The 25,941-nt window shown below is 45.9% G+C and overlaps 2 protein-coding genes across 2 annotated transcripts in view; one reads left to right on the top strand and one right to left on the bottom strand.

The window, feature by feature from the left end:
• KIF3A (kinesin family member 3A) overlaps nucleotides 1–25,941 on the top strand; it is a 122,381-nt gene that overhangs the window by 88,529 nt on the left and 7,911 nt on the right. Inside the window, exons 21-22 of the transcript XR_014241130.1 lie at nucleotides 467–519; nucleotides 13,566–25,920. The gene's annotated coding sequence lies outside the window, so the exon portion shown is untranslated. The remainder of the gene's footprint in view (nucleotides 1–466; nucleotides 520–13,565; nucleotides 25,921–25,941) is intronic.
• Nucleotides 526–13,543, bottom strand: IL13 (interleukin 13). The gene is made up of 4 exons (XM_082379037.1): nucleotides 11,370–13,543; nucleotides 10,242–10,295; nucleotides 9,902–10,006; nucleotides 526–9,555 (listed from the first exon to the last, which is right to left on the bottom strand). Exons 1-4 carry the CDS (start codon nucleotides 11,541–11,543, stop codon nucleotides 9,448–9,450), a joined length of 441 nt encoding a protein of 146 aa, XP_082235163.1. The 5' UTR covers nucleotides 11,544–13,543; the 3' UTR covers nucleotides 526–9,447.

The following is a 25,941-nucleotide window of genomic DNA, read 5'->3' as shown; positions in this document are numbered from 1 at the left end:
TATTACAGCAAAAGGATACAAACCAGACCCAGCCAAAAGAAGAGACACAGAGGGCGAGGTCTAGGAGGGCCCCAGACATGAAGCCTCCTCTGTCTTCTCTCCCTGGAGTCACAGCGTGTCGCTTCCGCAGCACCTTGATGTGTGACTCCACACACAGCATGCCAACCAGGGCAGCTCATCGGAGCTTCGGTGTCTAGTTTTACCGGGGTGTCATTCAGTAGGCATAACTGATGGAATCCTTGGCCAGTTGACTGACCTCATCCTCCAGCCCCCTCCCTGGAGGTCGGGCTGATATCACAGCAGCTTAATGGTGTGACCAGTCTCCACCTTGAGTGGCCTCATTAGCATAAACTATTAGGTCCTGCCACAAATAGCAAAGATACTCCTATAACTTGGAAAATCCCAAGGATTTAGGGGCTACCTCCCAGGATCTGGTGACAAAGACCTGTCAAATTCTTTGTTCAAGGGGTTTGGAGGTTACCTCCCAAGAGCCAGGACAAAGATCAGAGACCTCTCTGGGTAAGTTAATTCTTTTTTTTTTAATAGCTATTTCTTTTTTCCCCCAGTTTTATTGAGATATAACTGACATACAGCACTGTATGTTTAAGGTGTACGGCATAATGATTTATCTTATATATCGTGAAATGATTCCAATAAGTTCAGTTAACATCCATCATCTCATATAGATACAACAAAAAAAAAAGAAAAAAATGTTTTTCCTTGTGATGAGAACTCTTAGGATTTACTCTCTCAACAACTTTAAAATACACCACACTGCAGTGTTAACTACAGTCACCATGCTGTATGTTACATCCCCAGTTCTTATTTACAACTGGAAGTTTGTACCTTTTGACTGCCTTCATCCAGTTGCCCCTCCTTCCACCCCCCACCTTTGGTAACTGCAAATCTGATCCCTTTTTCTATGAGTTTTGTTTTTTTAGATTCATATGTGAGATTATACAGTATTTGTCTACCTGAGTTTTCACTTCAGGTTCTACATTGTCACAAATAGCAGGATTCCCTTTTTTATGGCTGAATAATATTCCATTGTACATATACCACAACTTTTTTATCCATTTATCCATGATGGACACTTAGGATGTTTCCATATCTTGGCTATTGTAAATAATGCTGCTATGAACATGGGAGTGCAGATATCTCTTTGAGTTAGTGGTTTTCTTTCCTTTGGGTATATTCCTGGAAGTGAAATTGCTGGTTTGTATGGTAGTTGTATCTTTTAATTTTTTGAGGAAGCTCCATAACTGTTTTCCACAGTGGCTGCACCAATTTACATTCCCACCAACAGTGCATGAGGGTTCCCTTTTCTCCACATCCTTGCCAACATTCTTGTCTTTTTGATGATAGTTATTCTAACAGGTGTGATGTGATATCTCATTGTGGTTTTGATTTCCATTTCCCTGATGATTAGTGATGTTGAGTACTTTTTCATGAATTTGTTGGCCATTTGTTTATCTTCTTTGGAAAAATGTCTATACAAGTTCTTTGCCCATTTTAAAATTGGAGTATTTTGTGTTTTTTGCTAGGGTAAGTTTATTCTTCGCTACACAAATGGGGGGAATTAATAAGAAAGGGCAGCCTTCCTTCCAGGATAACTAGAGACTTCAAATCCATGTTAAATATTATTTGGAGTAAAATGGTGCATAGTCCTTTTTTAAGGAAATGTTCAAGTTAAAACGGGAGTAGCCTTGCAAGTGCAGACACACGGGACAAGAGTCTGGGGTGCAGAGCACACCCCTCAAAGCCTTGAGGTTTGAGGTGGAGCTGGAGAGGAGGAGAGGTCAGCAGAATCCCAGCATGCGTGGGCGGAAATAGAAAAGCTATCTACGTGTTCAACAGTTGTTTTTTGAGCCTTTGCTGAGGGCCGAACGGTGGGATTGGGGTTCTGGGGGCAAAGATGTGAGTCAGAAAAGGAATATAATTTGGGATCCATAGCTCAGAAGCAGAATACAGCTTCTTTTTTGCTTTGTTTCAATGGTTGGATGAGGCCAGGGAAAAAAGGATAAACTCTCCAGACTGTCAGGAGTGACCAGAAGGTCCCCACCCTTCCTGCAGGGCGACACCATGGCAGCTGTGCATGTGGCTGGGTGTTCAGAGGCCAGGGAGGTGGGGGCCTGCGTGTCAGGGACGGCAGCCAGCACCCAGCCACACGAGGACAGAGGCGAAGGAGCCTCTCTCAGCCTGCGGGAGTCGCGGGCCAGGATGGCGAAGCAGGTGGGGTGGCACTAAAGCACAGAGGGAAGTTGAAGACTGCTGGGCCCCAGCTGGGTCAGTCAGAGACTCCCTGAGCCCTGCTCCTCTTGTGTCAGCTGTGCCAGACAACACCCAGCAGAGCCCTTTCCAACTCCTCATGGGCTTCTTCATGAAAACAGTAATACTCCTCCGAGGGAGTGATACTTAGCAGAGATTGGAATAGGTAGGGGATGGCGGGGGGGTCGGTGCTAGGGCAGGAGGTCGGTGCTAGGGCAGTGGGAGGCCTAAAGGGGGGAGCTCCCCGAGGAACCAAAGAAAGCCAGTGGGCCTGGGAAGGGAACCAGGTAGAACACTGTGGCCGCCCTGTGAAGGAGGGAGCTGGTGTGGAGGGGAAGGCAGTGTGTGCTGTGGGTCTGGTGTTACTTAGCAGCAGTAGAGGGACCTGGAGTCAGTGGGAGCTGGCTGTTCTGAATCCCAGCTATGCCACTTACTCTCTGGGTGACTTGGAAAAGGGTGACCCTGTCCAGGCTTCTGCATCAAATTAGGCTAATACTAGGGGTGTGGGAAGATGATCGGAGGTAATACATATAAAGTGTTCGGTGTGCCTGCCCTGTAGGAAGCCCATAAATGCCAACTGTCATTATCACCATTATCATTGTTATCATCATCATCATCATTATTATTAATAGCACTTAGGATTGGCTGAATATAGGGGTGAGGAAGAGGACCTCAGTTTTCTGGCCTGGGGAACCGCCATTCACAGAGATGGCCTTTGAGGAGGGAAGGAGGGTGGCGGAGGTGGGGCATGAACTGAGGCGCCTGCAGCTCTGAGCTGAGGAGGGTCTGCGTTGTAGACAGAGGACGAGGGGAAGCTAAGGGAACAGTGTTGCCCTGGATGGGAGGGCGAGGGAAGAGAGGGAACAGGAAATGACTGCGGCACTGGAAACACAGAAGGAGGGAGAGGAGGCAGGCAGCCAAGAGCCTGAGAGGGAACCCAGGCGTGAGCCTCCGAGGACAAGTGAGTGGTCAGCAGCATCACATGTTCCTCGGGGTCAGGCGAGATAGGGGCAGAAGGGCTTCTGCTGGATTTAGTGATGGGAGAAAATTGGCGACATCACTGAGGTGGCTTCTGGAGCGCAGTAGGCTCACGAAATGGAAGCAGTGGTGTAGATGCGTTTCGGAAGGCCAGCTATGTTGGGGTGCTAGTTGCGAGGGGTGGGGGATCACACACGATCAATAGTTATTTTTTAAATGGGACACACTTGAGCACAGGCTTCCTCAGCTCTGTAAATGGCAACTCCATCCTTCAGGGTGCTCACACCATGGTGCAAACCTCCCGTGCCCCACACCCAATCTGCTGCCAAAGCCTCTGCCTTCAAACTGCAGCCCTGCTCAGAAGCAGGGCAGATGGGGCAGAGATGAGTTGCTAACTGTTGAAGTTGGGCAGTGGATACCTGGGAGTTACCAAGACTTACATGGATAGAAAAATTAAATATATGTTTAATATTTATATTTATGTATTATATAATATACATATATTTACAATGATTATACATCACATATAATGTTGATGTAAATAATGTCTACAAATAAGTGTATATTATATAGATGACCCAGATATCTCCAGAATCTGACCACATCCCACCCTCCTCTGCCACGTCCACCGTCACTTCCCACCTGGTTTCCACAAGAGCCTCCTGACTAGTCGTTCCGCCCCACCCTTGTCTCCACGGTCTGTTCTTCACACAGCAGCCCGTGTCGCTCCATCACACCTAGAGCTGGAGCAAAGCCCAGTCCTGCCCGTGCTCTGCTCAGCCACACGAGTGCTTGCTATTGCTAAGACTTTGACACTCGCTGTCCCCTCTTCCTAGACGTTTCCCTCTGTTGTGTGAACAGCTTTCTCCCCACTCCTCCCACTTCATCCAGATCTTGGTTCTATCCTGTCTCAGCAGGGGACTTCTCTGACCTCCTCTCACAACATGGCAGCAGCCTCTACCTGCCCCCCACTGCTCCGTTGCCCTCTGCAGCGCTCACCGCCCCCTGCCTACCCTGCATTCTCTAGTTTGTGCATCCTGCCCCCCGACTAGAAGTAATCTTGTTTTTTTCACGATGTGTCCCCAACACCTAGAACAGTGTCTGGCACCTAATAAAAGCCTCAGGAGATCCTTGTTGCATGAATGCATGGAGCTCCATTTCACAGAGGGGCAGCTGAGACTCTGCCTAAGTCACAACAGGGGAAGCCAAGGGGACAGCTGGGACTTGAAGCCAGGGTGGTTTGGACCCTGAAGTCCTTGCCCCAAGCCCCCGTAGAAGGCAGGGGGAATGGGATTCTGGGCATAGACGCAGGGAGGACCGCCGACACGGGGACGAGGGGACAAGGGAAGGAGGGAGCTGAGACGGGCATGGCTGTGGACTTGGGCTTTGCCAAGCGGATGGTCAAGTAGCTTCTTCTCCTGAAAGAGAGGGAAGCTGGCTGAGGAGTCTGCGGGAGCGTCCATCTACCCGCAGGGCATCCACGTCTCTTCAGCTTCAGAGCTGGGCTGGCGGCCCACCCTTTCCCATCTCCTCCCCCTCTGATCCCCCTGCCCCCACCTCCAGGCAGGCCAGGCGAGGTAAAGACCCCCAAGCATGGAACGTCTTCTTCTCTCTTCAGAAACACTGGATCTGATTGGCCCAAGGAGGTCCAACCCATGAGAGGAATAGTGCAGGACCTCCTGCGCCCCAGGCCCCTACAGAGGCCCACCTCCTCTCCTGAGACAGCTGATCCCAGGGAGCAGTTAGACCTGAGATGAGGGGTCCTGGGCTCGTGCCTCCCAGGTGCGCTGCTGGCGCCTCCCAACCCCAGTTTTGATCAGCTCCCTCCTGCCTCATGGACCAGGCGTCAATTCCATGTTCTGTTGCTTTATTTTTTTCAATTAAATTTGTCTTTGTCCCCCAGTGGGAAATGAATGTATGCTCATTATTCATAGAAAATGTGGGAAGACAGAGATTAGAAGAAAGAGAAGACAATGAATGAGAAACTGCCTTTCTGGTGAGGTGACTCCTTCTGGCTTAGGCCCCTCTGGTCCGCCAGAGGTCATCAGCTCGGGGCTATAGGGGTTGCCACAGCCAGCTCGGGCCTTCCCACCTTCGTGGGTTTCAGGAAGAGCCCTTGGGCCCCACGCTTGTCCAAGTGATGCAGAGAGCGGCGCTGACGGGAGTTGCTATATTTAATTATGGCGTCTGCGTCACTGGCGACCACACAGCAGCATCTGCCCAGGCAGCACGCGGGCTGGGGGTGTTTCTGAACGACGCTTTGAGAGAATCACTTTCCACAAGAGAAGGCACTCAGGAGGGGAAGGGAGAGAGCGCAACAGAAAGTGAGGTCGTAAGTAGAAAATCGCTTCTGGGATTTCAAATGGCTTCGTCATGGGGCCCTCTCCCTTGCTGCTGAGAAATCAGTTGATCTGGGAAAGTTTGTTGCAAACCCTGTGCTCTGTTGCTTTTGGGTGGAGCCGAGAAATGAGTGAAGATAATGAGGCTTTGTGACTTTTATTTTTCAGAGTAGGAGTGGGCAGCATGTGTGGGAGGGGTGATACAGCCACCAGTTCCGACACCGGCTTGGACCTCTGGAAAGGCTGGGTGCCCCTGGCCTGTGTGTCCCAGGCCAGGCTGCCCGTCTGGACATGGTCAGCCCAGACTCGTCTGGCTCTTCTAAGACTCCCTTAGAAGGGAGTCAGCTCAAGGGAGGAGCAGGATTTGAGTTTGTTCAAACTGACCAGCTAAATTAAGATCATAAGCAGAAGGCACCGCCCCGTTGATCATAACGAAAAAGCGATAAGCTGATGCATTCGATAAACCCCAGCCTTCAAGCTGCTCGGTCACAAGGAGACGAGATGCAGGCCCTTGTCCTCTTGGGTCCTGAGCAGTTCAGACGACCAGCCTCAGAGAAATCCCTGAGGTGACTGGGAGTGTTTTCTGACACCTCATCTGAGCGGCAAACAGAGGTGTTTGGCGCCAAGTTCACTGGAAACCTGAGTGTGTGTCTCACTTCTCACTTGAGCCCAAGCCCCTCCCTCTTCCAGTGAAACCTCCTAGGCCTGGGGTTCCCGGGGTGCCAAGGGGCTCCCCACCCTGGGCCCCATGACGAGCATCTCCCTCCCACTCACCAAGCCTTCTGTCTCTTCCTGACGCCCCTTCTCCCTGGGCCCTGTTTGGGGTTTGCCTTGCGCATGAAAGAAGTGAGACCACATGGCTAGAGAAAACTTCCAGCATATACCCGGAGGGTCAGTCCCCAGGTGGTGATGTTCCCAGCCACAAGAGCTGACACATACCTTTTTTTTCCTCTCCCTTCCTTATCTCTCATTCCTGACTGGCCCCCTTTCCCATTGCCAGCAACAGCGGCTTGGTTCTGTGGCTCTGTGAGGTCTGTCATCCCTGGAAGGCCCCCCAGCCCCCTCCGGCTCACTGCACGCGCCCCCGTGACCACAGGCTCCTCTCTGGAGACAGTGTCGGGTGAGGCGGAGGCGCAGACAGGGAGCTGCCGCCGGCTGAGGATGTGGTGCGCTGCAGACCCCTAGTGGCGGGGTCCAGGCGGCACTGTGCCCCCAGCAGCAGGGCCCTCCTGACTGTGGCTTGGGAAATCCTAAGGGGTCCTCCCCCAGGCCAACCTCAATTCCAGTCTTTGTTCTTGAGAAATTCACAGGGAATTTCACTGGAAGCCTTTCCATCTTCCTTTTGGACAGACAGGCCAATGCCCTGCTTGGGCAGAGAGCACATGGGTCAAAGGTGATGCTACCAGAGAAGGGATAGCGAAGTTTTGTGTTAAAGAAGAAGAAAAATCAATCTTCCATAAATATTCTTCTGACCTTAAAATCCCCGAATCTCTGGATGGAGGAGGATAGCGGAGATCTCACTCCTGCCCTCACCCCTGACATTCGAGCTTCCCACCCTCCCAGGGTAGAGCACCCTTCTCCAGACCCCCACTGTTTAAAGACTTCTTTCTGCTGCTAAACTTTGAGTGCATGTGGTGTCTTGGTCACCGCTAGCCCGGGCAGCTGGTGCAGTGCAGGTCTCAGGCAGTCCTCAGCAAATGTAGTGGGACTTAACAGGTTCTGAGACCGTCACTTCCCACGCTGGACAGCCCATGGGACACTCAGCTCCCATGCCCCCTCCCAGGACTTCCCTCCCTGGGCTGAGCATCCCCAGATCCCTGCACAGTTGACTGTGGCTTCTTCCCTCACCTCTGCCTGGGTGGAAATGAGGGGTTCACTCCATTTGAGAGTGGTCCCTGGAGCAGTCTGCCACAGTCATCTGCACCCTGGACAGGTCCTGCCGTGGCCTCTGTTGCCTGAATCACACACGGCCTGAGCTCTCACGGCTCCTGAGTGGCTGCCTCCACTGACTGGTGAGCATCGCTGTAGATGTTCCCACAGGGCTCTGTGCTCCCCAGTGAGGGTGCCTGCCTCCCGCTCAGCATTTGAGGCTGGTCTCTGATGACACACCACCCATTGCAAGAGTCATCCTGTCCTTCCGAATATCCACAGTGTAAACCGTGGCTGATGGGCGTGCCCATTAGCTGTGGCTTGCTGAGGCTTGCTGCTTTCTGCCCTCCATGTGCTGGCCTTGACTGAAGGAGAAGCAAAAGCACCTGCTTGGAGGAGCAGTCTGATCAGGGCCCTGTGACCTTGGCTCTCCACCCCAGTCACTCCACGGTCCAGGGGCCACAAGTCACTGGTGCGTCTTTGTTCACAGAGGTGGCGAGTGTGCACTCTCTAGTGATGAGAGGTGTCCAGACATTGAATGGGCTGTCCCTAGAGAACAAGTAGTGAGCTCCCCATCAGGGGAGGTGCCCACACAGGCTGGTGACAGTATTACAAAGGTCGTGCATTCAGGACAGATGGCATTTGGACAGAGGGAGGCAAGGTGGTTAAGTGTGTGAGCTTTGGAGTTGGAGTGAGTTTGGGGTTCAAATCCTGGCTTTGCTCCATACCAGCTGTGGGACCTTGGGCAAGCCACCTTCTCTTCCCTGAGCTTCATATGGGCGACACCAGCAGGTGTGTGGGTGGTGCCAGACACAGGCTGGCCACTCATCCAGGGCTGTGGTCCTGAGACCACTTCTGAGGTCTCTGCCTTCTCCAGACACCTTCCTTGAACCCCGACACCCTGGCCCATGCTTCTCCCACCTCCCTGCAGGTGGTGGTGGGGAACTCCTCCTGGCCAGGTCCCCTCTCCCCAGGCACTGGCTTGCTTCTTTTCAGCCTAGGTCTTGTACTTCACTCCCCCTCCACTCCATCCTAGGCCCCCCTCCAACTGCCCTGCCTCCCAAAGTGCTCCTCAGAGTCTTCAGAACCCGGGCCAGCGTCCCCAGAGGCCAACATAAAAGGCAAACACCATCAGGTCTCTTGTCACCATCTTTATTTCTGGCCTCCAGCTTGACAAAGTCAATGAAACAACTTGTCCAATGACCCCTCCCCACAATCCACACCATATGCGGTGTTCTAGGCTGCTCTTCTATATATTATTAACTCTTTGATAACATATTTTAATACTTAACTTTAAATACAAGGAAAAACAATAAATTACTCAGCTGAGGGCCGACTGCTGGCCGTCAGACAAGAGTGGCTACTCTGGCCCTGTGACCTGTCCCCTGCCTCGGCCCCAGGACCCCAGTGAGGTAGCAGAAGTTTGCATACAGTACTTATTGCCAGGGATTCCTAATGCTCGCTGCTTTAGTGCAGGAGCCCCAAGTCTCCGGGCCCTTGGCTCCAAGTTCTGGCAGTAACAGTCCCTCCCTATCCCCAGTACAGACAAAAACACTTGTTTAAATAACACACAATAATAAATAAGGCCAAGAAGAAATGTGCCTGGGCTGCTCTCTGCCTCAGGTACCCCCGTGTAAAGCAGGTGGCTCCTCTACTGGCTGGCTGGCGAGGGTGGCACCCATTGTAACGCTAGTTTGTTCTGAGGAGGGGGAGGTCAAGTGGGGCAAGGTCCACCCTTGTCCAGCCAGCTCGGAGCCCCAGATGGAGGAGGCCCACCAGGCTGAGCCCCGGGCACCAAGGCACGGGGCAGGTGGGATTGGCTGGGCTCAAGGCAGGCAGCACAGGCTCAGGTCTAAGCTAAGGAAATCTTACCCCCCTCCCTAACCCTCCTCCAGTCTCCCCAATAAATTTCTGACATCGGAAAGAAAAAGAAATCTGCAACTTAGATGGTCAGGGTCTGCCTCTGCAAATAATAATGCTAGCTCTTCATGCTTCAGCTGAATTTTCTGTAGTGAAAAATGATCCTTGAATGTTTGAGCAGGTCTTTTAAGAAGTGGGCCACTTCAATTTTGGTGTCTCTGATGTGCTCGCTGGAAACCTGCTGCAGGGCAAAGAGGCCAGCATGTTAGTGGAACGCCAGAACCAGGACGATCAGCATCTACCAGGGGCTTTCTGGGGACTGGCTGGGTCAATCCCCACAAAAGCCCCCATGAGGTGAGTGCTGTTATTACCCACATTTTACAGATGTGGAACTGAAGCTCAGGTAGGAGTCAGGAGCCCTCAGGCCGCGTCTTGGAAATCCCAAAGGCATGTCCCTGCTTCCACAGTGGGCCCACTGCTTTGTGGACACGTGCCTCAGATGCTCAGCTAGCTTCCCCTGAATCTCCCAGGGTGAGCCCAGGCCTGGCAGAAGTGGGTGCAGGGTCGGGGGGGCAGGGGGGCCTTACCCCAGCTGAGGGCTTGTGAAGACAGAGTGCGCTCAGCATCCTCTGGGTCCTTTGGATGGCACTGCAGTTGGAGATGTTGATCAGGGCTTCCAGGGCTGCACAGTACTGTGGGGACGAAAACGCCGGGGGGTCAGGCCGCACGTTCAGTGAGTTTGCAGGAGGGAGGGGGCTGGGAGGCCTGGTGGAGGTGGGTCTGGGTGGTGGGGAGCCCAGATGATGAGGGGTGGAGAGTGGCTCTTGAAGCCTGCTTGGAACCCCCAGCCATGTGAGCAAGGCTCAGGAAAGACGAGCAGAGGGCTGCAGCCTCAGCCACCTCCCCCCAGTGCCCAGGGGTCCTCACCATGTTGGCTGTCAGGTTGACACTCCACACCATGCTGCCATTGCACAGGGGTGCCTGAGGGAGCAGAGGACAGTGAGCTGAGTGCTGGCAGGGTCCCAGACCTGCCCAGCCAGCCCAGGCCAAGTCTCCACAGGGATCAGGCCCCACAGGCATCCCCATATAGCAGGGGCAGGCCTGGGACCTTCAGTGTTCCTGAGCTTCAGTTCCTGCTCTGCACAGCAGGGGAGACCCATTGTACAGGGTCTTGGAGCTGAGAGAGAAAAACTGAGTAACACAGCCAGTGAGGGACAAGCCTTGTGCGAAGCTTGCCACAGCCAGGGCAGGAGGACAGATGACACAGGGCAGTCAATCAGGGGCCTGCAGGGAAGGTCCAGGACAGTGTCGGGTGAGGGAGGGGGTGACCAGGCCAATCAGATGGGAGGCCGTGTGGGTCTAGTATGTAAACAGCCTGCCTTCTGAATTGGGTATACCGCAGTTTGGAGCATGGGCCCTCTGGTGTCGTCCAATACTGGTTTAATCTGACTTTTCGTCAGTTAACCTCACTGACACTTAGTCAGTAAAATGGGGTATCGTACCTGTCTCTTAAGGTGGTTGGCAGCGATGAAATGAGATGTAAAGCCCCAGCAGTGGGCCTGGCACATTATTAGTGCTCAGAAAGTGTGGGCCGTCACCACTGGGGAGAGGAGCTGACTCTACTGATGGATTCTTCCATAAGAATGGGCTTAACTAAGATGCTGTGAATAACGGCCCCATTATCACATTCAAAGCCAATTGGCAAATGCCAAATAGTTCTAGGAGGGTGCCAGCCCTTCTCTGGTCTCCTCTGTTCAGAAACGGCTGAGTAGGAGCTGGCCATGGCAGGCAGGGCCAGGCCAGGGGAGCAGGTGATCTCTGGGGGCTCTGCCACATTCCTTCTCGGGTCTGCCCATATTGCTGCATCCCCCACCCCAACCTGGCTCCCTTCCCCCATGGCCAGGCTCATCGCCTAGTCCTTGGGGCTTCTTCCTGACCTACAGGCATCTTAGGACCAGGCCCAGCCTTCATGGCCCAGACCATGACCGCTACCCTTCCTGAGAGTCCCCCACCCCTGCACCCCCAGAGCTGGGACCGTGGCCAGCAGGCACTCACCTTCTGGTTCTGGGTGATATTGACCAGCTCTTCAATGAGCTCCTTGAGGGCTGTAGAGGGAGGCACAGGGCCCAGGGAGGCGAGGCCACCAAAGCAGGTGAGAGCAATGACCACAGTCAACCAGAGCGCCATGGAGCCTAGAGCCAGCACAGGAAGAGTGAGAAGCAGACGCATAGGCTGGCCTAATCTGAGTATCTTGTGGCCTTGGCCTCTCGTGGCAGCTTTTATAGGCCCAAGTGGTGATGCCTCACACCCTGGTCTCCGCTTTGTCGGGCACTATCTACAAACCACATCTTTACTCATCTTGATTTTACTTTGTGGAAAATCCAGCGTCACATAAAGGAAAGAATTTGATTTCTTGTAGACTTATTACTGAGATGGGTCTGGGGCAGTTTACAAGATCTGGATGAGCTTACTGGTGGGGTAGGTGGGAGGGCCCTGAGGGCAGCCTGGTGTCAACCGTGCCAGCTGGAAATCCAGCACTTTTGCCCAGTGTCCACCCTGGGTGCCCACCCAGCTCCTGTCCTCAGGTCCCTTTAGGTCACCAGAAATGCTGGGCAGACAGTGCTGTGATCACAGACTATCAGATGTGGGAATCTGGGGGTTTTATTTTTTTCAGTGAACTGGTCTGTTACGTTACCAAAACAATACTTGCTCTGGGTACAAAATTCAAACAGGATAAAAGGAGAAGAGTGAAGTTCACTTCTTTTGGCCCACCTGATTCCCTGTTGGCCCCGCTGTGGGAAGGATTATGGAAGTGCAGATTCCCAGGTCTCCATTGAAAGATCCAGTCAGACTCAGGGATCCTCCTGGGATCTTTCCTTTGAAAAGTTGTTTTGCTGATAACTCTCAGCATGTGCAGACTGGACACTGGGTGTCCCACCCAACCTTCAGTGTGGGTCCGTCCTGCTGGGAAACCCTCAGTGGGTGGGGCTGGCAAGAGGTGGACGCAGCCTTAGCCCTGGAGACTAACTGTTCCCACTGCCACTTGAGACCTGGGGCGACCACCTGTGCCCTCTGAGGCCTCAAGTTTCCCTTGCAGATTGAAGGCTGTGGGGTGTGACTCCTGGGCCTGCCCCCACTCCAGGGTCCCCTGTGGGCAGCCCACCCCCTGCAGGGACACTGGCATGTAGCCATTTCCCTGCTTTTCCCTCATTTCTCCAGAAGTCTTCCAGAAACCCATGCAACCAAGGCCACAGCATTTGCCTCTTGGGTGCTGATGTCAAGTCTCTCCCTCACCCACTTCCTCCCCTAAGCCAGTGCCTCCCCCTCTCAGCCCCCTCTCAGCCCCCTGTCTGTCTGCTCAGGCTGCCTCTCTGTCCAATGACAGTGGGGCTCAGCCTCCTCACAAGGGTCCTCCAAGGGACGCTGGGGCTGTCGCCCCTGCTTAGAAGCCTCCCGGCCTTGCCCACCCTCTCCTCTCACTGGTAACGTGATTCCCACCCTCTCTTCTCTCCCAGCCCCAAGCTTCCCAGCACAATTGCAGGCCCTAACGCTTGGAAGCCGGGGCCTGCCCCTCGTTGCTCCCCAGTGCCTGGAGTGCTGCTGCCTGCTTCTGTGACCTCAGTTTCCTTATCTGCAGAATAGGGTCAGTAGCATCTCCCGTGGGGGTCCCTGTGTTGGCGGAAGGAGTGGGGAACCACCGTGGACTGCGTCAAGATGAGTGGAACGCCCGCCTCTCGCTCTAGGACCAGCAAAACCAAGCGGGGAGCGGTGGGCAGGCGCGCCCCCGCGCGTGGGAGAAGGCCCCGCGGTTGTGGCGATGCCCTGGAGATAGGCGCCGCCTTATGTAATGGGAGATGGGGCTGATAAACGGGATCCGCTTAGGCCAGGCTCCCACCATGGCCGAAGGCTTCGGCCGGTGAGGGAGGGAGGGAGGGGTAGGAGTGCAGACCCGCTTCTCGGAGAAGCGCCCACGCCCGCGCCCGGCCTGGGTCTGTGCGGGTCAGAGGCCGGGCGAGGGAGCTGCAAGGGCGGGAGCGAGTGGTCCGAGCGCCCGGCAGGGCCAGGGCGCCTGTGCGCACCAGCGAGGGGATGTCGCGTTCGTCCCCCGGGGTCGGGGATCCTGCGGGGACACGGCAGAGCTGCCCACCCCTCTTCCTGCGCTGTGCTCTGGAGACCCGCTCTGACTCAGCCCCGAACGAGCCCCCGCTGGCTAGTCAGCTGGACCATGATGCTTTTTTTTTTTCTCCCCAGTGAGGCTTGGTTCACATCCCGAATCATTGCAATCAACACAGCTACAAAAGGGCTGCTCCGGGCACTCGACACACGTGGCTTGCAGCTCTCCACCGGCCACGGCGTTGGGCCGCCCCATCCGGGTCTTGCAGATGCAGAACCGGGCGCTCGGGGCGTATAGGAGCCTGCCCCGATGCGAAGCCAGGGCCAGGGAAGGGCGGGCTCGCCGGCCTCACCCCCTGGCTCTCAGCACAGATTGGACAGCTGGGGTTGGGACCGCCCTTCATTGGGACCAGCCCGCCATGCGCGAAGTTTTGGAAAACGTCCTTTTCCAGTTTTTTTCCGACTTTGGCTCTCCGTTGGAGAGAAGAGATACCCAGTCAGTAGAAGTGTCAGGCAAGTTGTTTTAATAATGTAAAATTCCTAAGTTAGTAAATTTTCATTTTTATGAAAGTTATACGTGCATGTAATTTTTAAAAAATCAAATAATTTGAGGAGGTTTATTAAGAAAAACATCACTTTTGATGTATTCCTCCATTGGTCTTCACGTCTCGTGAGTGAGGCACTGACTGCCCTACTTTGTTCCCTACAGTCTTTTTCGACATGTTTTCATAGCAAGCAACCTTGGAAGAGACAGCATCTTCCTCTGAAGCAAAAAGGCAGGCAGACTTACTGTCCATTATTAGCAATTCAGGCTGTCTCAGCTCAGGCTTCTTCTCCTGTACTTCCGCTGTGTGTACAGGTACCATCTGGCTCTCTTGGCACCACTCTGTGAGAACTGGGGTTCAGGGGACCAAATAAAAGATAATACTCTTAATACTACTAGTGCTGTGTCTAACAATCTGTTCTTTGTCTCTGATGCAGGAGTCTTGTGTCTTCTGCCAGCCTCCATGAAACTGTGGCAAGCTGACTGGTTAGCATGCAAGTGGGATAAAATCTCAGAGCCTTCAGTTGTTGACAAGCAGCTCCCCACCCCTACCCCCTTGGCCTCTTCTCCAGAGGAACCACGACCGTAACTGCTTCTTTTGATATTTACCACCTCCATGTTTCTGGATTTCTCGATTTTCAAATGCAGGCAGTATCTGTGGTTTGCGATGAATATTTAATTCTTCTCCTCCTTGCTGTCCTTCTTCCACTGTATCTTTCCTTTTTTCTCATTCTACCAATATGCGTAGATCATAATTTGGGTTGGCCAAAAGCTTTGTTTACTGTTTACATAATTACGCTAATCTATTCTCAGCTGAAACATATAGTTAACTAAGATTAGTTTTCCCTCAAAACTTTTTTCCTAATAATTAATAATTGTCTTATTTTTCCATTTGCTTAGTTTTTCTATGTTCCTCTGTGATTTAATCCTAAATTCTCAGCCACTTACATAAATCTCCTTTTAACAGATTTGGGTAAATCAGTTATTTTCACAATTTCATCTTCCCAAGAAAATCTCCCCTGGAGCCTGTTGACCTGCTCGGACACGGACAGCTGCCATCTGATAACTTCTATACAGCTGTTGTGCTGAGGGCTCCTGTCATCGTGCCATGGGAATTACCTTCTCCTCTTTCCTATTCCTTGCATCCCAGGTCTTCCTCTTTCTTGCAGGGAACACATCCAAATAAACACAGAATTTCAGGCAGGAAATAATTTTCCTTCAGAATTTTGAATACCTGTGCTATTGCCTCCTATCTTCCAGTATCTCCTATCTTCAGAAGTCCAAAAGCATTTTGTATCCAGATCTTAGTTCTAACTCTCTGGAAATCTGTAGGAAAATTTCTTGGTTTCCCATGCCCCAAATTTTACAGTGATGTTTCTTGGTGTAGCTTTGTTTTCATCTGTGATGCCAGACACAGTGGGCTCTTTCAAACAAACATGTCACTAAGTTCTGGGAAATTTTCTTTCTTTAAAAAAATTTTTTATTGAAATATAGTTGATTTACCATATTGTGTTAGTTTCAGATGTACAGCAAAGTGATTTGGTTGTACATATAATATTAAAAACATTCTTTTCCATTATAAGTTATTTAAAGATATTGAATATAGTTCCCTGTGCTATACAGTAAATCCTTGTTGTTTATCTAATATATATATATGTTAGTGTGTATCTGTTAATTCCATACTCCTAATTTATCCCTCTCCCTCCTTTCCCTTTGGTAACCATAAGTTTGTTTTCTATGTCTGTGAGTCTGTTCCTGTTTTGTAAATAAGTTAATTTGTACTGTTTTTTAGATTCCACATTTAAGTGATGTCATAATATTTGTCTTTCTCTGACTTACTTCACTTAGTATGATAATCTCTAGGTCCATCCATGTTCTGTAAATGGCATTATTTCATCCTTTTTTATGGCTGAATAGTATTCCATTGTATCTATACACCACATCTTCTTTATCCATTCATCTGTCCTTGGACATTTCAGTTGCTTCCATGTCTTAGCTATTATAAATAGTGCTGCTATGAACATTGGGGTGCATGTATCTTTTCAAATTAGCTTTCGTCTTTTCTGGATATATGCCCAGGATTGGGATTGCTGGATCATATGGTAACTCTATTTTTAGTTTTCCATAGTGGCTGCACCAATTTACATTCCCATCAACAGTGTAGGAGGGTTCCCTTTTCTCCACACCCTCCCCAGCATTTATTATTTGTAGGCTTTTTGATGATGGCCATTCTGATTAAAAAAAATTTTAAACCTCTGTTATTATTTTATTTAAAAAATTATTGTAAAGCCATTGCTTTTTAAAAAAATAGATTTTTTTTTTTTAGATTCATAGCAAAACTGAGTAGAAAGTACAGAGTTTCCATATACTCCCTAACCCCACATATACATAATCAACATCCCCCAACAGAGTGGTACAATTGATGAGCCTACAGGAACACGTCAGTATCACCCAGAGTCCATAGTTTACCTTAGGGTTCTTTTTTGTTGTACGTTCTATGGGTTTTAACAAATGTGTAATGTCATATATCCATTGCCAGAGAGAGAGAGAGAGAGAGAGAGAGAGAGAGAGAGAGAGAGAGTAGTTTCATTGCACTAAAAAATCCTCTGTGCTCCACCTATTCACCCTATCTTCACTCCTAACCCGTGGCTACCACTGATCTTTCTACTTTTTCCATAGTTGTGCCTTTTCCAGAATCATATAGTTGGAATCATATATTATGTAGCCTTTTCAGATTGGCTTTTTTCACTTAGTAATATGCATTTATGTTTCTTCCATGTCTTTTCATGGCTTGACAGCTCATTTCTTTTTAGCATGGAATAATATTCTGTTGTCTGGATGTACTAAGTTTATTTATCCACTTATCTACAGAAGGATATCTTGGTTGCATCAAGTTTTGGCAGTTATGAATAAAACTGCTATAGACATCATGTGCAAATTTTCGTGTGGACATAAGTTTTCAATTTGCATAAGTACCAAAGGATGCAATCACTGGATCATATGGTAAGAGTATGTTTAATTTTGTAGGAAACTGTCAAAGTGTCTTCCAAAGTGACTGTACCATTTTGCATTCCCACCGGCAGTGAATGAGAGTTCCTGTTGCTTCACATCTTCGTGAGAATTTGGTGTTGTCAGTGTTTTGGATTTTGACCAAATGGGTATGTAATGGTATCTCACTGTTGTTGGTTTTTTTAAAAATTATTTTATTATTATTATTATTTTTAATAGTAATCTTTTATTTATTTATTTATTTTTATATATTTATTTTTGGCTGTGTTGGGTCTTCGTTTCCGTGCGAGGGCTTTCTCCAGCCGCGGCAAGCGGGGGCCACTCTTCATCGCGGTGCGCGGGCCTCTCACTATCGCGGCCTCTCCTGTTGCGGAGCACAGGCTCCAGACGCACAGGCTCAGTAGTTGTGGCTCACGGGCCCAGTTGCCCCGCGGCACGTGGGATCCTCCCAGACCAGGGCTCGAACCCGTGTCCCCTGCACTAGCAGGCAGATTCCCAAGCACTGCGCCACCAGGGAAGCCCTCACTGTTGTTTTAATTTACATTTTCCTGCTGATATATGGTGTGGAGTAGCTTTTCATACGCTTACTTGCCGTCTGTGTATTTTCTTGGGTGAGGTGTCTGTTAAGGTCATTGACCTCTTTTTAAAATTGGGCTGTTCATTTGCTTATTGTTGAGTTTTATATATTGGATAACAGTCCTTTATCTGATGTCTTTTACAGATATTTTCTCCCAGTCTGTGGCTTGTCTTCATTCTCTTGAGAGTGGTTTTTGCAAAGAAGAAATTTTTTATTTTAATGAAGTCCAGTTTATCAATTATTTCTTTCATGGATCATGCCTCTGCATGCCTCTGGTGTTGCATGTAAAAAGTCATCACCAAACCCAAAGTCATCTACGTTTTCTCCTATGCTATCTTCTAGAAGTTTTATAGGTTTGTGTTTTACATTCAGGCCTGTGATTCACGTATATATATAAATAAATATATATATATATATATATATATATATATAATTTTATTTTTTATTCATTTTTAAAATTTTTATTTATTTATTTTCGGCTGCGTTGGGTCTTTGTTGCTCCGCGCGAGCTTTCTCTAGTTGTGGAGAGCGGGGGCTACTCTTGTTGTGGAGCACAGGCCCTAGGCGCATGGGCTTCAGTAGTTGTGGCACGTGGGCTCAGTAGTTGTGGCTCGTGGGCTCTAGAGCACAGGCTCAGTAGTTGTGGTGCACAGGCTTAGTTGCTCCACCGCGGCATGTGGGATCTTCCCAGACCAGGGATTGAACCCATGTCCCCTGCATTGGCAGGCAGATTCTTAACCACTGTGCCACCAGGGAAGCCCTATTTATTTATTTTTTGCCAGCGGGTGTCCAGTTCCTGCGTTTTTTGTTGAAAAGATTATCTTTGTTCCATTGTATTCCCTTTGCTCCTCTGCCAAAGATCAGTTGACTATATTTATATGGGTCTATTTGTGGGCTGTCTGTTCTGTTCCATTGATCTATTTGTCTATTCTTTTACTAATACCACACTGTCCTGATTATTGTAGCCTTATAATAAGTCCTGATGTTGGGTAGTGTCAGTCCGCCAACTTTGTTCTTCTTCAATATTCTGGATCTTTTGCCTCTCCATATAAACTTTATAATCAGTTTGTTGATATCTTCAAAATAACTTGTTGGACTATTGATTGGGATTGCTTGAATCTGTAGACCAAGTTGGGAGGAACTGACATGTTGACAGTATTGATTCTTCCTATCCATGAACATGGATTATCTCTCCATTTATTTAGTTCTTTGATTTCTCTCATCAGAATTTTGTAGTTTTCCTCATATAGATCTCATACATATTTTGTTAGATTTATACCTAAGTATTTCATTTTTGGGTTACTACTGTAAACAGTATTTCAAATTCCACTTGTTCATTGCTGATATATAGGAAGGTGATCGACTTTTGTGTATGAAACTTATATCCTGCAACCCTGCTATAATCACTTATTAGTTTCAGGAGTTTCTGTTGATCCTTTTGGATTTTATACTTAGGCTCTCATGTCATCAACAAACAAAGTTTTCTTTCTTTCTTCCCAATCTGTATTCTTTTTATTTCCTTTTCTTGTCTTGTTGCATTAGCTAGGACTTCTAGTATGACGTTGAAAAGCAGTGGTGATTGGAGATATCCTTGCCTTGTTTCTGATCTTCGTGGGAAAGCTTCAAGTTTCTCACCATGATGTATGATGTTAACTATAGGTTTTTGTAGATATTCTTTATCAAATTGAGGAAGTTCCCCTCTATTCTTAGTTTACTGAGAGCTTTTATCATGAATAGGTGATGGATTTTATAAAATGCTTTTTCTGTATCTATTAATATGATCATGTGATTTGTCTTCTTTAGCCTGTTGATGTGATGGATTATATTAATTGATTTTTGAATATGAAGCAGCCTGGCATATCTGGGATAAATCCCACTAGGTGGTGCTGTATAATTCTTTGTCTACATTTTTTACATTCAGTTTGCTAATATTTTGTTGAGGATTTTTGCATTTTACCACAGATATTGATTGGTACTTTTTTTTCTTGTAATATCTTTGTCTGTTTTGCTATTAGGATAATGCTGGCCTCATAGGATGAGTTAGGAAGTATTCTCTCTACTTCCATGTTCTGAAAGATATTGTAGAGAATTTATTTAATTTCTTTCTTAAACATTTTATCAAATTCCCCATGAATTCTGGGCCTGGTGCTTTCTATTTTGGAAGGTTATTAAGTATTATTCAATTTCTTTGATAGATATAGGCCTATTCAGATTGCCTGTTTCTTCTTGCGTGAGTTTTGGCAGATTGTATCTTTCAAGGAATTGGTCCATTTTCATCTAGGTTATCACATTTGTGGCCATAGAGTTGTTCATATTGTTCCTTTATTATCCTTTTAATGTCCATAGGATCTATAGTGATGTTGCTCTTTCATTTATGTTATTAGTAATTTGAGTCCTCTCTTTTTCCTTAGTTCACCTGGCTAGAGGCTTATCGATTCTATTGATCTTTTCAAAGAACCAGCTTTTGATTTTATTGATTTTCTCTATTGATTTCCTGTTTTCAATTTCATAGATTTCTGCTCTAATTCTTATTACTTCTTTTCTTCTGCTTACTTTGGATTTAATTTGCTCTTCTTTTTCTAATTTCCTAAGGTAGAAGCTTAGATGATTGATTTTAGATCTTTCTTTTCTACTGTATGTTTTCATTGCTATAAATATTCTTCTAAGCACTGCTTTCACTACATCCCATAAAATTTGATGTTATGTTTTCATATCCATTTAGTTCAAAATATTGTTCAATTTCTCTTGAGATTTCTTCTTTAACCCATAAGTTATTTAGACATATTTTGTTTAATCTCCATATAGTTGGGGGGGTGTTCCAGCTTTCTTTCTGTTATTGATTTCTAGTTTAATTTCCTTGTGGTATGACAGCAGGCATTGGTGTCTTGGTGTTCTTGGTGAACTTTTTGTGCGAGCTTGAGAAGAATATACATTCTGCTGTTGTTGGATGAAGTAGTCTATAGATATTTATTATATCCAGTTGATTGATGGTGCTGTTGAATTCAACTGTGTCCTTACTGAAGTTCTGCTTGCTGAATCTTTCCATTTCTGATAGAGGGGTGTTGAAGTCTCCTGGCTATAATACTGGATTCATCTATTTCTTCTTGCAGTTCTATCAGTTTTTGCCCCATGCATTTTGATCCTCTGTTGTTAGAGGCATACGCATTAAGGATGGATATGTCTTCTTGGAGAATTGACTCTTATCATTATGTAATGCCTCTTTTTATCCCTAATAACTTTCCTTGGTCTGAAGTCTGCTCTGTCTGAAATTAATACATTATTAGTATTAATATAGCTACTCCTGCTTTATTTTGGTTACTGTTATCATAGTATATCTTTCTCCATCAATTTTCTTTTATTCTATATATGTCTTTATATTTAAAGTAGATTAATACTTAGGTCTTGTTTCTTGACCTACTCTGAAATAATTGGTGCATTTAGGCCATTGATGTTCAAAAGGATTATTGATATAGTTGAATTAATGTCTACCGTAATTGTTACTGTTTTCTATTTGTTCCTTGTTCTTTGTTGCTATTTTTGCCTTTCACTTTTTTACTGCCTTTTATGGTTTTAATTAAGCATTTTATATGCTTCAGTTGTCTCTCCTTTATTAACACATTAGTTATACTTCTTAACTTTTTTCAGTGATTGCCCTAGAGTTGGCAGTATGTATTTACAATTAATCCAAGTTCATTTTCAAATAACACTATACCACTTCATGGGTAGTATGAGTACCTTATAATAAAATAATCCTGATTCCTCTCTTCCGTCTTGTTTCATTGTTGTCATTCATTTCATTTATACATAAGCATGTATGTTTATATATGTGTGCAGTCATCCCTCAGTATCCACAGGGGATTGGTTTTAGGACCCTCTGCAGATACAAAAATTCACAGATGCTGAAGTCCCTTACAGTTGGCCCTCTGTATCCACGGATGCAGAACTCGTGGATATGGAGGACCAACTGTGTGTGCGTGTGTGTATGTGTATTGATATTTATTTATTTATATAAAAGCATATATAATCAAATACATTGTTGCCATTATTATTTTGAACAAATTATTATGAGATCGATTATGAATAAGAAAAATAAATGTTTTTTATTTTACCTTCACTTATTCCTTCTTTCTTTCTTTATATAGATCTGAGTTTTATCATTTTCCTTCTCACTAAAGATTTCTTTTGTCATTTCTTACAAGTTCAGTCTACTAGCCATAGATTCTCTTAATTTTTACTTGAGTAAGTCTTCATTTCTCCTTCAGTTCTGAAGGATAATTTTGCAGGGTACAGAATTTTAGGTTGGTGGTGTTTTTTGGGTTTTTTTTTTTCTCTTAGCATTTAAAATATTTCACTCCACTCTTTGCTTGCATGATTTCTGAAGAGAAACAAGTGTAATTGTTATCTTTATTCTTCTATAGGTAAGGCATCCCTCCCCCACCCCCACCCCCAGCTTCTTTTAGAGTTTTTTTTAATTGAAGTATAGTTGATTTACAATGTTGTGTTAATTACTGCTGTACAGCAAAGTGACTCAGTTATACATATACATATTCTTTTTCATATTCTTTTCCATATGGTTTATCACAGGATACTTTAGATTCCACATATAAGTGATAGCATATGATATTTGTCTTTCTCTTTCTGACTTACTTCACTTAGTATGATCGTCTCTAGTTGTATCCATGTTGCTGAAAATGGCATTATTTCATTCTTTTTTATGGCTGAGTAGTATTCCATTGTATATATGTACCACATCTTCTTTATCCATTCATCTGTCAGTGGACATTTAGGTTGTTTCCATGTCTTGGTTTCTATGAATAAATAGTTTCTTATCTTTGACTTTCTGTAGTTTGAAAATGATATGCCTATGTGTATTTGGAGAGACGGGTTGGGGGTGGGGCATTTATCCTGCTCAGTGTACTCTGAGCTTCCTGGATCTGTGGTTTGGTGTCTGACGTTAATACGGGGGATTTTTCCATCATTATTGTTTCAAATATTTCTTCTGTTCCTTCTCTTTTTCTTCTTTTGGAATTCTGATTATACTTATGTTACTCCTTTAGTAGTTGTCCTATAGTTATTGGATATTTTGTTCTTTTTTTCTCTCTCTCTTTTATTCTCTTTGCTTTTTTCAGTTTTGGTGGTTTCTAATGAGATATCCTCAAGTTGAGAGATTCTTTTCTCAGCTGCGTCCAGTCTACTAATAAGCAAAACAAAGACATTTTTCTCATTGTTTTTGATCTCTAGCATTTTTTTTTGGTTCATTCTTATAATTTCCTTTTCTCTGCTTACATTGCCCATCCATTCTTGCATCTTGTCTGTTTTATCCATTAAAGCCTTTAGCATCTTATAGTTGTTTAAAATTCCTGGTCTGATAATCCCAACATCCCTGCCATATCTGAGTCTGGTTCTCTTGCTTGCTCTGTCTCTTCCAACTGTGATTTTTGCCTTTTAGTATGTCATAATTTTTTCTTGATAGCCAGATATAATGTATTGGGTAAAAAGAACTGCTGTAAATATGCCTTTATTAATGTGATGGTAAATGGTATGTGATGGTATGTTGGGGGCGTAGTTTTCTATAGTCCTATGAGTAGTAGGTCTTAGTCTTTTAGTGAGCCTGTCCCTCTGGACTATGAACTTCACACATGCCTCTAACCTCTAAGTCCCCTCACCCTTCAGTGGGACAGAATGGCTAGAGCTAGCTGGAGCTGGGTGTTTCTCTTCTCTTAGGCCAGTCAGGCTCTGATAAAACTCCAGCAGATTAGGCTTTAGTTAAATAGTTTCTCCTGAGGGCAGACTTATTAAGCAGAATAGAATGCTCTGGCGTATTTCAAAATATTTCATTTCCCTTCCCCCTGCCTGAAGCATGAGGTGACTTTTCTCTGATATTCACTGTGAGGACCTGGTGAGATCCTGGAGGCAAAACTCACAAAAGTGTGCCCCCCATGACTGGGTCCCCTGGAGTTTTTATCTCTCAGACTTGACCATGCAGAGTCTCCAGCAACTCATCAGTTATAGTTCAAGTTTCCCTACCACAACACTGGTTCCTGCAGAGTAATTTTATTTTTACTTCTAATTTTGAATAGGTATTCCAGTCACATGGCTCAAAAATCAAAATGAAATATATGAAAAAATTCAGTGAAATGCCTCAACACCCTCCCCCCAAATAACTATTTTTTATTAATTTTTTGGTGTATCCTGAGTTTATATAAATATAAGCAACTATGAATATATGGTCTTATTTTTATCTTGTTCCTACACATGAGGTAGCATCCTATATACATTTTGCACCTTGCTTTTTCTCACTTTTTATAAGAAGATATTTCTATATTCACACTTAGATTGGAATATTTTAAAAATGTTTTATGACTTTTTCCTCTATTCTATCTCTTCCCTCTTATTGGAACTACCATTTTTTTGATTATATACCTCATGGACTAGTGCTCTAATTTTATCTTTTTCTCTTATTTTTTATTCAAAAATTTTCTCTTCTCTGGGATATTTCCATAACATTATCTTCCATCCCAAGGGTGTTGTACTTTTCTCTGAATATGCATGTGTCTAATTGCATCAAGTTCTTATTTCATTGATGGATATCTTTTCTTAGCAATCTGAAATTTTTACTGATAATTGGTATTTTTTAAAAGTTTCCTTCTCCATACATAGTCTCTATTTCCTCCATGTTTTTTCTTTTAAATTTATTTTGACCTTTTTCTTTCATGTTATGGACTTTCCTTGGGTATCATGTTATCCGGGATTCCCTGCTCATATCTAAAGAGTGGAGGACTAACAGTAGATTGAAAGCCTTTGTGTGTGTGTGTGTGTGTGTGTGTGTGTGTGTGTGTGTGTGGTGGTGGTGGTGGTGGTGTTCACTAGAGGGCTGTTGGCTTGTTTCATTGGGGGACCTCCCATACGAGCTTCTTTAGGTCATTTTGTGGCAGGTGGGGCAACTTCCCCAGAATAGAATCGCCATGTCTCCAGCCTGGCTGACAGCATTTTGGCAGCCAAGGGTGCGTAGAGGGCTGGGCATGGGGGTCCTAGCATCTGTTAATTATTCACTTAGTGCCCTGATTTTAGCACAGCTAGGCCACTCTCAACTGTGCCTAGTGTTTCTTGGTCTAGATACCCTCTCCAGAAAAAAAAATACTTCCATCTTCTGCTGGAGTGGGGTCACTCAATTTTGAGGAGTGGAAATGGGGATTTAACTGCTTCTTAAACCAAGTTCCAACTTATTTTAACCACTCCCCATCCAGAGGTACTTGGTTTTCTGCCTGTTCCTGAGCATTTGAGGAATCTATACATCAGAATAGGTCTCACCTTCTTTATGGCTGGTTTAGGATTCAGTTTTGGGGGGTCAGCCAAGTAGTCTGTCTGCTGTCAGTCTGCTTTCTACCCTTCAAAATGCTGTTGCTATTGTTCCTTTCTCCCATTTTGGTGAGTTTAAACCTTTTAAAGATTCAGTTACCCTCATCTTACTGGGTTATCAGGTGGGAGTTTATGTGTTCATTCCCTTGTTTTTACTTGGAATATATGTTTTTAATGTAGAGAATTTATTAAAGAGACAAGCAATGAGAAGGAAACACTAACCTTGCACCTCTTTGACCTGACACCGATAACACCTCAGTATCTATTAACAGTCCTTCTTCTATGTATGTTTATATTTTGTTACAAAAATGGTATTATATTCTACACAGCTTTTACCATCTTTTTTTTTCACGCAACATATATGAAGAGCATTCTCCAATATCAGTATTCTGCATTTTAAAAAATACACAAAAATGTTGTATAAAATGCAGATGTGCAAAGAAAAATCCCCCATAATCTCAGCATCCAGACAATAATCATTGTAATATCTTGGTATCTGTCACTCTAGTAGGTGTATGTATATATGATAAATACTTCATTCCTAAACTAAAAATGAAATCTTTGCCTTTGTAAATATTCAACCTAGTGTGGAAGACATGTTTTATGCAAATAATTCACACAACAGTCTGTGTGTGTGTATATCATACTGTATATAATAATCATAGTGCAATTATAAAAAACAGAAAAATTAAATTGGTTTACTAGTATCAGGTAAACTACAGACCTTATTCTATTTTTATTAATTAATTAATTAATTTTATTCTTGGATATGTCAGGTCTTAGTTGCAGCGCGCGGGCTCTTCATTGCAGTGCGTGGGCTTCTCTCTAGTTGTGGCTTGCGGGTTTTCTCTCTCTAGTTGTGATGTGCGGGCTCCAGACTGCGTGGCCTCTCTAGTTGAGGAGCATGGGCTCAGTAGTTGTGGCACGTGGGCTTAGTTGCCCCGCAGCATGTGGGATCTTAGTCCCCTGACCAGGGATCAAACCCACGTCCCCTGCATTGGAAGGTGGACTCTTTTTTTTTTTTT

The sequence above is a fragment of the Balaenoptera borealis genome, assembly GCF_965194805.1.
Source record: "Balaenoptera borealis genome assembly, chromosome: 2".
NCBI classification, from domain to species: Eukaryota; Metazoa; Chordata; class Mammalia; order Artiodactyla; family Balaenopteridae; genus Balaenoptera; species Balaenoptera borealis.
The sequence above is the reverse complement of the archived record's forward strand: the minus strand, read 5'-3'. Positions and strand labels throughout refer to the sequence as shown.

What these genes read in the sequence shown, in the direction of transcription:
- IL13 (XM_082379037.1), bottom strand. Translation starts at nt 11,543, where the DNA reads ATGCGTCTGCTTCTCACTCTTCCTGTGCTGGCTCTAGGCTCCATGGCG. An exon ending in TCAACCTGACAGCCAACATG is followed by an intron (nt 10,007 to 10,241) that starts GTGAGGACCCCT and finishes TCGTCCCCACAG; the next exon opens with TACTGTGCAGCCCTGGAAGC. An exon ending in TTCACAAGCCCTCAGCTGGG is followed by an intron (nt 9,556 to 9,901) that starts GTAAGGCCCCCC and finishes TTTGCCCTGCAG; the next exon opens with CAGGTTTCCAGCGAGCACAT.